General features: G+C 50.6%; 2 protein-coding genes across 4 annotated transcripts in view; one reads left to right on the forward strand and one right to left on the reverse strand.

The window, feature by feature from the left end:
* The window catches only part of Dmac2 (distal membrane arm assembly complex 2), a 163,345-nt gene that overhangs the window by 28,643 nt on the left and 121,629 nt on the right, over nt 1-13,073 (reverse strand). The window lies entirely within an intron of this gene.
* LOC104861780 (carcinoembryonic antigen-related cell adhesion molecule 21-like) lies at nt 331-11,820 on the forward strand. Of its 2 annotated transcripts, XM_033765809.1 has the most exons (7): nt 331-552; nt 4,981-5,340; nt 7,701-7,976; nt 9,022-9,142; nt 9,351-9,483; nt 10,338-10,379; nt 10,664-11,820. In XM_033765809.1, the coding sequence occupies exons 1-7, from the start codon at nt 468-470 to the stop codon at nt 10,727-10,729; spliced, it is 1,083 nt and encodes a 360-aa protein (XP_033621700.1). In that variant the 5' UTR covers nt 331-467; the 3' UTR covers nt 10,730-11,820. The 2 variants fall into 2 exon arrangements, with proteins under 2 accessions (XP_033621700.1, XP_019062925.1); XM_019207380.2 differs by lacking the exon at nt 9,022-9,142 and having other exon boundaries at nt 333-552; nt 10,664-10,746.

Here is a 13,073-nt window from a genome sequence, read left to right on the forward strand (position 1 = left end):
CCCAGATTGGGAACCCCGGGTCCTCCCTGCGGTGTTGACAGCCCAAAGCCAGGACAGTGCAGAGGCCGCTGGGGGGGCAGCCAGTCCTTCTCTTAGGTGACAGAGTCCGCGACCGCCTGTCCTCCAAGTGTGGTCTGTGGTGGTGACAGGTAATACAGAAAAGGGGGAAGAAACACAGAAGGCGGGACTGAGAGGGGGGGAGGAGCCCTAGACAGACTCCACCCCCAGGTCACATGACTCATGTCTGTGGTGGTGACAGGTAATACAGAAAAGGGGGAAGAAACACAGAAGGCGGGACTGAGAGGGAGGGGGAGAGAGAGGAGCCCTAGACAGACTCCGCCCCCAGGTCACATGACTCGGGGAGTGCTCCTGCCCTGGGAGAGGCTCAGCTCAGAGGGAGAGAGGACAGCAGAGCCCACGGCCTGAGCAGCCCTGCTTGGAGAGGTGAAGATCTCCACAGAGGAAGGATGGAGCAGGCAGCAGAGACCATGGAGACCTGCTCAGCCACATCCCACAGGGGACTCCTTCCTTGGCAGGGGCTCCTGCTTGCAGGTGAGTGGGACATGGCCTGGAAGGATATAAGGGAGGATGAACACTTAGAGAGGACTGGGTTCCCTGAGGAGGACAAGACTCAGAGAGTGGACAGAGGTTTCTGTTCAGAGCATGAGGGATGAGGACACAAAAGAGGAACAGAAGGCTGAGAAACTGGAAACTCGGAGAATGGGAACTGATAAAGCAGAAGGAAATGGGAGAGCCACGCCTGCTCCCGACCCAGCCACCATCGCTCAAGCTCCGGGAAGGTAGCTTCATGGGCGCCCCTGAACCCCCATAAGTTTCCCCCCCTGCACTCTCAGACCTCCTGATTGTGCCAGTCTTTGGACCCACTCTGCAGAGGCAGAGGTGGTGATCGAGGGTATTTTTCTGAGTTCCCAACTTTGAACGTCTTTAAAGAAAGGGCATGGGAAACCTGTAATAGAACGTTGTGGAGTTCAACCATTCAGAAGGTTGGGGAACTCAATCTGGGCGTTGCAGCCCAAGGTCAGTCAGCGTTATGGGGTTCAGCCATCAGCTAACTGAGATCAGGGGTCTTGCATCCTCGCTCTGTCTGAGCCATTAAATGGTAAATACACTATATTGAAATTTTGTTCACTGCAGACATGTTCTGGACTACTTCTTGATTTCAATTTAATTCAAATGGTTTAAGGGTGATAGACTAGTGACTACCACCGGTGGTCAGTGTCAAAGTTGTGCTTGATCTTAATGTGTTGCTGATTGTATCAGTTGGGGTAAAGCATTGCGGTTGATTTGATGAGCTGTTTTCTCTGATGTTATGAAGATGAGAATGTCTGTGGGTCATTACAGACACAGAAGCTAGGGCGCAACTATATCAGGAAGATTTGGGTGATAATCCAGAAATTAAATCAAGGACAGTCCGACAACAAAAATAAAAATGAGAAAACACGTAAGCAAAACACAAGGACAGACTTCCAGTTCACCAATGGCAAACAGTAGGGCAAATGAGGATGAAAAGGCTGATAGTGAACCACCAAGACACCCTGAACTCAAAACACAGGAAGTAACAAAACAGATCAATCAGGCTCTAGAAAAATTCAAAACAGAAATAATTTCCCAGATAACCATAGAGATAGTGAGCAAAATGGAAGTCGTGATTCGAGACTCTAGAGCAGAAACTGACAAAAAAATAGATGAGCTCAGGACCATGATAGAAGCCATGAAGGCCCAGCATAAGAAATAAATGGAAACAATAAATGCCTAACATAGGAAAGAAATGGAATCCATAAAAGAGATTCAAACAGATATCCAGGAGATTAAACACTCTATTGAAAGTGTACACAACAGAATAAAATAATGCGAAGATAGACTCTCAGATATAGAAGATAAGATTGCACCATGAAAAGAGAGGTCTCTTAAAAACAGTAAGAGATCATGAGAAATCGATCCAACAACTCCTAGATGATGCAAAGAAGAACATAAGACTGATAGGAATCCATGAAGTAGCAGGAGAAAATACAAATGACCTTAAAAAGTTGTTTGCAGAATTAATGACAGAAAACTTCCCAAACAGAGGGGAGGAATTTGACATTCAGATAACTGAGGCATATAGGACCCCAACTAGCTACAATAAAAAAATCTACACCTAGACATATAATAATCAAGATCCCAGAAACCCAACAGAAGAACAAAATACTGCAAGCAGTAAGAGAAAAGAAACAAATCACATACAAAGGAAAGCCCATCAGAATCACAGCAGACTTTTCAACACAAACCCTTGGGGCAAGGAGAGCCTGGAATGAGATATTTCAAGTACTAAAAGAGAACAACCTCCAACCTAGACTGATGTATCCAGCAAAACTCTCTTTCAAAATGGAGGGGGAAATAAGACACTTCCACGACAAAGAACACCTGAGAAACTACATGAATACCAAACCAGCACTACAAGGAATTCTAAACAAGATCCTAGAAAAAGACAATGAAGGCAACAACACCATGAGGCCCAACAGAGCAAATCAAATAGGCAAGGCAAGAAATTAAAAGGAGAAGGTGAAAAAGTAAAAAGAGTCAACAAAAGGCCAATAACATGTCAATAATAAGTCAGTACATATCAGTTATAACCAGCAATGTCAATGGCCTCAACTCACCAATCAAGAGAAATAGACTGGCAAAATGGAGTAAGAAGCAAAATCCAACAATATGTTGTATACAAGAAACACACCTAGTGCAAAAAGAAGCCCATAGACTGAAAGTGAAAAGATAGAAAACAATTCTCCATGTGACAGGAGCCCAGAAAAAAACAGGAGTAGCAATTTTATTTGCAGACAAAGTAAATTTCAAACCAAAACTGATTCTAGTATTATTGATGTAGGACAGTACTGTATCATACCTCTATGAATATAAAATATCTTGTACCTGCTTTATGATACATAGTAGGGACCGTGCTTTATCAGAGCTACATTTAATGATAATTACTCTAGAATATTTTCTTTCCAGATAGTGACTAAGATGCTAATAAAAAAAATGGTCCCAGGTACCACAACAGCAACAGAACTTTGCTGTTTTCTGGATATTAGTCTTTTCTTTCTTTTTTTTTGTTTTGTTTTGTTTTGTTTTTAATGGAATGTGCTGAATGTCTATAATTTTGTTCAGATGACTGCAGAACCTGGAAAAGCTGTTGCTGCTATCGATGTATAACATACTATTATTAGTCTTTTTATATAAATATAAATACACACACACACACATATATATATGTATATATATATAAATTGAATTTTGGGAAACTTTAACGGTGCTGCCAACTTTGGAAAAAGTCATCCCAATTTACTATGTTGAGTTGGCATTGTACAGAAATGGACAGTCATATTGGTCTAGAAATGTTAATTTTTTTCCCATGTGTACAGGGGTAACACATCGTACTAAACATGCAAGGTCATATCTACGTGGGTTTGATTACAGAAACTAATAAAGTATTCTCTAAATAATGAAAAAAAGAATAAGATAAGACTATAAGAGCAAGAAGCAATTTAAATATGTTCAGGGACCATTTTCATCTCCAGAATTAAGGATTATTTTAATGTTACATCATTGCCTTTTCTCTTTTACTTTCCTTTTTAGTTTTATTTTAGGATTCCCTATTTTTAATGTTCATACAGAGATTTCTTTAACTGAAATACCGAATAGATTCTTTGGTGTGAAAAACTATAATGGTACACAGGATCCTAATGAGATAATTAATAATGTGAAATAGGAAGTAAAGGTCTAAAGGTGTAGGGCAAGTGGAAAGGGTGGGGGAAAGGTAATAAGGGACAGGAAGAAAATATGAGAAACTGAAAAAATGGAAACAAAGTGTTTTTTAAATGGGGAGGTAGGAGGGGGTGAAGGGAGGGCAGGGACAAGGGGAAAAATGAGAATCAAGACCTATTATGTAAAGGTACAGAATCCCAATGATGAATGTAACTGTATTGTATACCTAGATTGTACCAATAAACTCAATTTTTTAAAAAAGCAGAAGGAAATGGTCCACTTTTCTGTTACACATGAATCATCACTGGCCGCTATATGAGTATCAGGGGACAGGCTTTCCCTGTGTAGCTCAGGCTGGCCTTTCACTCACTTTGAAGCCCAGGCTGGCCTCGAACCTGAGGCAATCCTCCTACCTCAAGTCCTGAGTGCTGGGATTTGGGAGGTACACCGCCACGCCCAGCTGGCCACTAGACTTTCTTTTATTGGTACATTTTAGGTATACAATATAATGACATTCATCATTGGAAATTTGTACCTTTACATAATCTACCTTTTTTTGTTGTTCTTGGCCACTAGATATTGAAAATGGAGGATAAAAACTGTCAGGGTGACTCTCCAAAGAAAACACAACCAGGGCAGTCCCACTGTCCTTACTCATCACCACCACCAGAAAGAATCTGGCAGATAAGCCCTGGACAGGCAGGGCTCCGGGAGCCTCTCTCCTTCGTCCACAGGGGTCTCAGCCTGGGCCAGGCATTGGGCTCTAACCGAGAGCAGACAGGTCCCTGTCCTCCAGGAGCTCCATCCCAGGGGCAGGAAGGCAGATCAGCAGGGACATCTAGAAGGGGAAGGCAGGTGCTGGCAAGAGCCACAGAGGGCGGAAAGCAGGAAAGGTGGCAAAGGGAAGCCCAGGCTGTCAGTGTGGGGTGCTCAGGAGGGCATCTGCCCAGGCTGCCCTGCATGTGAGCAGGACCTGAGTGCGGCCAGCAGGGAGCCGCAGACACCCATGGAGGAGGGTCCCAAACAGAGGACAGGGACAGGTGCAGGGGCACTGAAGGGGTGAGGTCCTGCTGCTGACCTCACCTAGGAAGATTCACACATGCAGAAACATGCACGCGCACACACACACGCACAGCAGTAACATTAAGCCTACACATCTTCTCGGGACTCAGGGCCCCGTCTCTGCATCCACTACTGATGAATTTCTCTCTCTTCCAGCCTCACTTTTAACCTTCTGGAACCCACCCACCACTGCCCAAATGACTATTGATTCGGTGCCTAGCGATGCTGCTGAAGGGGGAGATGTTCTTCTACTTGTCCACAATCTACCAGCCAATAAAAGTGCCTATAGCTGGTTCAAAGGGGGAACTCTTGCCTCCAACAATCAGCTTGTATCATATTCGGTAGCTGATGGAACAACTTCACAGGGGCCTGCATACAGCCATCGAGAGACAATATACCCCAATGGATCCCTGCTGTTCCGGAACGTGATTCTAGGGGACACAGGAGTGTACACCCTACAAGTTACGCAACCTAATTTTCTGACTGAAATAGCATCTGGACAGTTCCGAGTACACCGTAAGTTACCCTCAATGACCTCGGGGTGCTGGATGGGGTGATTTCTGCTTCACACACAGAACGGTCAGGCCCAGACTGCACCCCACCCTGGCTCATGATGTCCCTATGCTGGGCTTTGAGCGTGTCGTGCAGGACACATACAGTGGAGGTGAAGTTCAGGAGATTGGAATCCTCTACCTGAACCCACCCGGCAGAGGGAAGGATAGGTGGATGGGGTAACTCGACCCAGGGAGGTCATCTCCGTCCAGCCCCCAAGCTCCTTCCTAGTTACATGGCCCCGAGAGCGACCCTGAGGACCTTGGTCGGGGCCTGACCTGGGGGACCCTGGGGATCCCCACACAGAAGCTCAGCCCCAGGCAGCCCCTGCTTCTGTCCCAAGCTCCTGACTCCAAGTGATCCAGGAGAGCTTGTTCCCGGGGTTAGAACTGACCCACTGTTTAGGGATGATGGAACCACGAGTGATTGGTTTTTGTGCCTCTCATAGTCCCTGGTGCTGGTCACCGGCCAGTGCACGACCCCAAGAACGACATCTGGGTCAGGGCACTGGGCAGTTCTTTCTCCTGACACTTGGCATAGATAGCACAGAGAGACAGGTGCCAACCTGGCTGACTTATGGGACTCCAGGGGAAGGTCGGTGTGCCCAAGGGGGACAGAGGCGTGCCCCACGTGTGTGTAAACCCAGGACTCTCCTCTCTACCCTGGAAATTTCTTAGATGTGAGAACCAGGGGCCAGGTATTGAGTCATGGTTGTGGTTGTTCTTGTTGGTACCGGGGATTGAACTCAGAGCTTTGCATTTGCAAGGCAGGTGCAGCACCACTGAGCTAAATCCCTGCCCTGATTCATGTTTTTTAAATCTTCAGCCTCACCAGTGAGAGAGAGTAAGCTTGGAGCAGAGAGATCAAACCTAGAATGAGTCAGGTTTTACTGCGGAATTGAGCCACCTCCTTCTGCAGAATGCGCAGGCCTCCTTTCTCAGGCAGCTGATCCACAGCCTCCCTCACTGGACTTGAGCTCCTTTGTTTCCTGAGGCGTTGAGGGTCACTTTCCCTGGAGCACAAGAGAGATGGCCTTGGGAGCTCTCTCTCTCTCTCCCCACTGCCTGAAGCCAGCGCCCAATTTACAGCCATTTCAGTGGCTTTGTGATGCACAAGGGAAGCGTGAGTAGTGGGTGATGAACAGATGACCCAGAACCCCTCCCGAGACTGGGATGTGCAGGCTGCCCTCATCCTCTGATCTAACACACCGAGAAGCACATGCCAGCCACACCTGGAATCATCGCACCATGGAAGCTGAGGCAGGATTTCAAATTGGATCCTTGGGCAACTTAACAACCCAGTGAGACAGAGTCAAAATAAAAAGGAAAAGGGCTGGGGGTGTAGCTCCGTGTGCCGGCTCTGGGTTCAATCCCCAGTGGTGTCAAAGACAATGAGCATGTACATCAGATACGTATCATCACTGCTTCCGGGAAACCTGCCCTGGTCCCACGCTGGCCAGCCCTTCACACCCTCCTTCCCCAGCACACAGGGACGCACAGACCAGAAGAGGAGGCCCAACAGTCCAGTCACGGCTGCAGCGCGAATGCGTCCCCAAAAGGGTGGTGTAAAACTGGGTCCCCCTTGCCACAGCGATCTGAGGTCTGGCCCAGGAAAGCGAGCAGGTGTCCAGGGCTCTGCTTTTTCATTCGGAGCTCTGCTGGCCCTGCAGGACCAGGCAAGGTGCTGTGGGCACGGGGGCCCTGAAAGGAGTCTGGCCCCATCCCTGCTCTCTGCACACACTCTATTCCAGTGGGATGTCTTCTTCCATGATGTGGAGGAGCAAGAAAGCCCTCATCGGATGGGGCCGCTCGGTCTTCACCACCCTTGGGCCACAACAGTGGGCAACAAATCTCTCCTCTTTAGGAATTATCCAGTCTGGAGTATTGTGTTATTACAGAACAACTTCGTTCAGACCACCAAAAAATTTGTGGGAAAAAGGACAGGAAAGTCTTAGGGAAATTTTTCTTTTTTCTTTGTCTTTTTGTACCAGGGATCAAACTTGGGACCTTGTGCTTGCAAAGCAAGTGGCAGAACCACTGAGCTAAATCCCCAGCCCTAGGGGGGAACTTTTTCATTGATGTGCAGTTATACAGAACAATAATCAGAGGTCTGCCTGGGTGATCGGGGACAGTGCCCTCTTAGGGACTGTCACCTGAGCAAAGACACGCAGCCACTGTCAAGGGTCAGTTCTGGGCTCTGGGCCTTGTTACACAGCTCTCTGTGGACCCAGGGACTGGCTGAGATCTCGGAAGAGGGAGCACAGCCCAGGCCCCAGGCCCCAGGCCCCAGGCCGGCTGTCAGTCATTTCCCTCCTCTGTCCACAGAGCCGGTGTCTCCACCCTCCATCCAAGCCACCAACACCACTGTGGCAGAAGAGGACTCTCTGGTCCTGACCTGCCTCACAGGTGACACCGGAGTCTCCATCCGGTGGGTCCGCGATGACCAGACTCTGCGGCTCACAGACAGGATGATGCTGTCCCCGAACAGCAGCGTCCTCACCATAGACCCGGTCAGCGGGGAAGATGCCGGGGAATATCAGTGTGAGGTCTTCAACCCAGGCAGTTCCAGAAGAAGCAGCATGATCAGGCTGGAGGTGAAATGTGAGTGACCCTCAGCACCTGCTACTTCCCTGGTATAGTTCACGGTCCGTGATATCAGACGACACGGCAATGAGAATCGGGTAGATTCTTTAGAGTCTGGAAAGAAAGTGATGAAGAATCCAGAAATTCTTGTCATTATCTTTATTCTGGTACCAGGTGTCTGCCTCGGTTCCTTCTTCTGTAAAACTAGAGAATAACACCGGGATCTTAACTTTATTGTGAGGATGTTTATTAGATTCAAGAGACTGCAGCCCTTAGCACAGGGTCCTGGACAGAATCAAGGCTCCATCTCTGCTCTCCACTAGTGTGACTTTGATGAGCTTTCTCATGACCTGCGCAGTCAAGAATGGAGTTAGTATCTCACTGTATCACTTCCCCATGGTGCGCTCTTTTTCTGTTTGTTTGTTTTTTGAGACAGGGTCTCACTATGTAGTTGAGACTGACATGGAACTCACTATGTAGCCCAGGCTGGTCTCCAACTCGCAGCGATCCTCCTGCCTCAGCCTCCCGAGTGCTGGGATTACAGGTGTGCGCCACCACGCCCCCGGCACCATAGTGTGATTTTAATTGGCTTCTTTAAGAATTTAATTAATCATCAGATGCTAAATTTGCATAATGGGGTGACAGCCTTCCCATCTTGGGGACGGAGAGATCATATGAGATATAGGTAAAGATTTTTCCACTGTGCTTGGCCTTCAGGAGACCCCGAAAAGTGTTACTCATGATCACTGTTACTAATCAGCCTTGCACCTCTGGGTAGGGCCTCCCTGTAAGACTGTCAAGTATGGAAAAGAAGAAACAGCGGGGAGGCATAAAGAACAGGAGGGGGATGGAGTACAGACTCCGTGTGTGAGTGTCAGTTACAGCAACCGCGGGGTTTCAAAACAGGAAGAAGCAGTGGCCCAGAGCCACAAACTTGTGGCGGTGATAACACAGCAAACCACACTGCCTTTTCTGACAGCTCTCACTGGGCCGCTCCCTACACAGCCCCAAGGTCTCCCCAGAACTCACTTGGGCCTTCCCTCCCTGCCTCTTCTCCTTCCAGCAGAAGAAAAGAACCCAGGCATCTCTGCAGGGACCGTTGCTGGCATAGTATGCGGGGTCCTGGTCGGGGTGGCTGTGGCTGTCGCCCTGGGGTGTTTCCTGCTCCTCAAGGGGACTGGAAGGTACCAAGGCTGCCCCTGGACACAGGAAGGAGACCCTTGTCTGGTTCTGGCTCTCAGGTCCCCGACTTCCCATGAATCATCCCCTGTGTCCAGCTGGCTCCTCTCTCTCAAGCTCTGGTCCGGGACTGCTTGCTTGGTAGTTTCTGCATCTACAAAATGGGCAAGACGAGGGCCGTGACCCTTCTTTTTGGTTCTGGTTCCCACACAGCAAAACTGCAGCCTGCTTGGGAGCTGGTCAGGGCTCAGAAACTGGCACCTCTTCTACTTTGTTTCAGTCATACCACCCAGAGAGGGGCGAGAGGCCACCATCTGGGGACAAATCATGGCCCAGGCGACACAGGGTGAGTGGAGGAGCCTGGACAGGCTGCTGAGGCCACTGGCCCCAGTCCATGCCGTGAGAGTGCTGGGGCTTCGTGTCAGCACGCCCCGAATGTGCCTGGGACGCTCGCCGGGTGGGAGGAAAGAGGACAAGGCCACCTTCCCATTTCTATACCTCCCGGCCTGAGCACAGGGCCTGCCCTCAGCAGGGACATGGAAGCTGAGGAGAACGGTGGTGGCTGTGGCTCCCCAGGGTGCTGCTTACCCAGGGGGCCCTGCGTCCCCTCCCAGGCCCTGGACCCCTGAATTCGGGCAAGGGTTGATTCCTTTTCTATGGACCCAGTTCCTTTCCTAGGTCCCTAGGTTGAGTTTTTCCTGGGGCTGCCTCTGCCTGAGGGGCCTCCCTTCCAGCCCAAGTCTGAACACAGGAGTCTAAGGCCTTTGCTCAGTCTGCCCACTCCTGAGTCTCCCTCCTGTCACGGAACTAATGGAGACAGGAGTCTCCACCCTCAGCCCGAGCACAAACCACAGCTTCCCCCATGTGGCCAGGAGGAGGTTAGCCCAGGCCTGGCCAGAAGCTGAGTCTACCCTGAATGCTCAAATGGTCAGAGGGGACCCTGCAGTGTGGCAGGTGCACTGTGAGTGAGGGGCCCCAGGGTAACATGGGGGCTTCCATCCAGGACAGGGACTGGTGTCACTCCGGGTGTGCAGGCTGGTGCTCAGGATGCTGAGCTGCTCGCTCCTGAGGGGAAACAAGTAGAGTGATGAAGGGAGGAAAGCTCTGGCCTGTCCAAGCTCAGACAGCACCTGCTCACTTCCTCCACGGCCTCCATGACCCCCCTCTGTCCCCTGACATCAGCTCTCTCTCCCCTCACAGGCCACCGTCCCCAGTTCCAGGCCAGCTGTTCCCATCTATGAGGTGAGTGTGGGTGATGAACATTGTGGTCCCCCAGGAACAACAGTGGCCCGGGTCCTGTCCCTGCCTGAAACCTAGCTGGGCTTTTACATCAGTTTTGGGGGGAAAAACGTGAAAATACAGTCAGAGGTGGGTGATTTGAGGCAGGAAGGGACGGACCTGGGAACAGAAGCCTCCTGGTACAGACCTGGAAACAGAGCAGCCCCAGCTGGCTCAGGACCCAAGAGGCTCTGCCCTCTTCTGAAAAGGACACAGGGCTCAGGGGCCTTTTTGGTTTTTTTCCACAGGAATTACTAAACCCTGACATGAATGTTTATAGCCAGATCAACCACCAAGCAGATACTACTCTATAATTTTCTACAGAAACTGCTTCTAACGTCTCCAGGATGATGCCCCTGGGACAATAGGACCCTGACACTCCTGACAATAAGGGTGGCTCAGCCTGGCCACTGGTGCCCCCCTTTGCTTGTCCCATGTTCGCATATCCTGTTCCTTTTCCAACTTGCCTACGTCTCTCACTTAAAAGGGCCTTGTGAGTACTCAGGACCCATCAGGGTAAAACAAAGGATCTCTCGAGCTGACGTTTCACGAAATCTGTAAAGTGGCCTTTACCATGCACAGGTTCACAGATTCTATGCATGAGGACAGGTATGACTTTGCAGGGAATTCGCTCTGTCCCTCACTCTTCCCAAGGCCATTTTGTCTGCTTCCTTTGCAAAAATCCACATATAGGAACTAGGATTTAGGTGACCGGGCTGTAATGTCGGTTCCTGCAGTGTCGTCCAAGGCACCCTGAGCTCCCGAGAGGACGGAGGTGGGGTGGGGTGCTCCACACCGCCGCACCTGCCCTCCTTCTCCCCCATGGTTATATCACAGCTGTTAGGAATCAAAATACTGAGAGCCTGCCGCTCACCCGCCCTTGACTAGTCCGTGGTGGTCAGCACCGCGGACAGCATCTCAGGCCCACGGGTTCTCGCTGCTGCAGCAGGGAGGACTCAGATGAGAAGGAATGAGGAAAAGGCGTCCGTTTTTATTCTTTCAAAGACAAGTGCAATAGAAAGTTACTACACGGATGATCCGAGTCTCCTCTATCTAATGGAATCCCTCTGCATGTGTCAGTTATTATGGTTTTTTCACAACTGTCACAAATCCCTGTGAGGGAGATTATTGTACTTGGCCTGGGGCCTTGGGGCTACTGACAGCCTGCTCCAGCCTCATGGCGAGGGTCTCTGGCCCCGAAACTCAGGGGCTTGGGCTTATCAAAGTGGTTGGGCCTTTGCACAGCATATGTAAGGCTCTGAGTTTGATCCCCAGCACATGGCCATTCTCTCCAAATGAACCTTGAGGCCCAGGTCACTGAATGTAAAACATTGTTGCTATTTTGGGGGGTGGGTACTGGGGATGAACTCGGGACTTTGCACTTTCAAGGCAGGCAGTGGAACCACTGAGCTAAATCCCCAGCCCTAAAACATTGTAATATTAAGAACTTTTCTCATCACTGGCTTCTAGCCTCGCTGCCTAGCCTTGGATGGCAACACCCCAGCCCAGAGCAGCTCCTGAGCACAGTGTCTCTATCCCTGAATCCACCTGAACCCCTGGAATCTGAGATGTGCTGAGGCCTTGGGCTGCTCTGTCAGCTCCTCAAGCCAAACCTCGCAGCCCCGTGTATCCCACTCCTCCCATCCACAGGAGCAGCTCTGCTCCTGCTGACCCAGCCCTGCCATTGCAGGGACTCAGCTCCTATCCGTGCAGGTCTTCGCACCACCTGCATATCCAGGGCAAGGGCCTCCTGTGTACGCAGGGAGTCTCAGCTGCACTGGGTGGATGCAGATCCCTTGTCCATGTTCCACGTGAGCAGGCACCCAGGTCCTCTGTTCCCCGGGCTGGCACCCACTGTCCCTGGGCTGGGTCACCCTCATTAACCCTACTGGACACAGCCTCAGCCTCAGACAGGCGGCGCTGAGCTCTCCCTCTGGAGCCCTTCCAGATCTCAACACGTGGACCTGCTCAGCCCCGTGACCCTCCCCTCAACACGCGCTTGTGATCTGGATCCGGGTGCCTTGTGATCCGGGCCCCTGGACATCCAGCTCCGCCTCATGAAAAGTTTAGAACAAGGACAGTCACACAGCTTCATGCCTTCACCCAAAGTGCCTGACCACGGGCTCCAGGTGACACACCAGACCCTCCATATACCTGAGGCTGCAGTGTGCAGGGGCATCCAGACTCTCTTCCCTCCCTGAACATCGGAGGACTCCACGGACTGCCTCAGACCAACAGCCCCGTGTCCAGACCTCAGCTTCCAATCCACACTCACCCTCTGCAGGGAGAGGCACTGCAGGCACAGCGGATACAAGAAAACCACATCCAACGAGTCACTTAACCCCATGCCTCCCCATGTCCACGACAGGGAGAGATAGCATATACTTCTTCTCACCAGCCATCCCCAGATCCTTCCCAGGCTGCTATTCTCCAGTCGAGCAGAGCCAGGACGATCTAGTGGTTTTTCTTTACGAAGGCAGGCCCCAGCCTCTGTGCTCCTGCCTGGGACTCCAAGCCCCGCTGCCCCAGAAGCCCAATCGAACCCATCTCCCCGCTCAAGGACCAAACTTCCAGATGCCTGCTCCCCTGTATATTTCCTGATCTGTGACAGCCCCTCTGATCGCTGTCAGCTGCCGAGGCTCTCACAGGTTCTGCAGG

This window comes from Fukomys damarensis, unplaced genomic scaffold (genome assembly GCF_012274545.1).
Source record: "Fukomys damarensis isolate Sample0158 unplaced genomic scaffold, DMR_v1.0_HiC HiC_scaffold_19, whole genome shotgun sequence".
In the NCBI taxonomy this organism is placed as follows: Eukaryota; Metazoa; Chordata; class Mammalia; order Rodentia; family Bathyergidae; genus Fukomys; species Fukomys damarensis.

What these genes read in the sequence shown, in the direction of transcription:
- LOC104861780 (XM_033765809.1), top strand. Translation starts at nt 468, where the DNA reads ATGGAGCAGGCAGCAGAGACCATGGAGACCTGCTCAGCCACATCCCAC. An exon ending in GCAGGGGCTCCTGCTTGCAG is followed by an intron (nt 553 to 4,980) that starts GTGAGTGGGACA and finishes TCTCTCTTCCAG; the next exon opens with CCTCACTTTTAACCTTCTGG. An exon ending in CATGGCCCAGGCGACACAGG is followed by an intron (nt 9,484 to 10,337) that starts GTGAGTGGAGGA and finishes CTCCCCTCACAG; the next exon opens with GCCACCGTCCCCAGTTCCAG.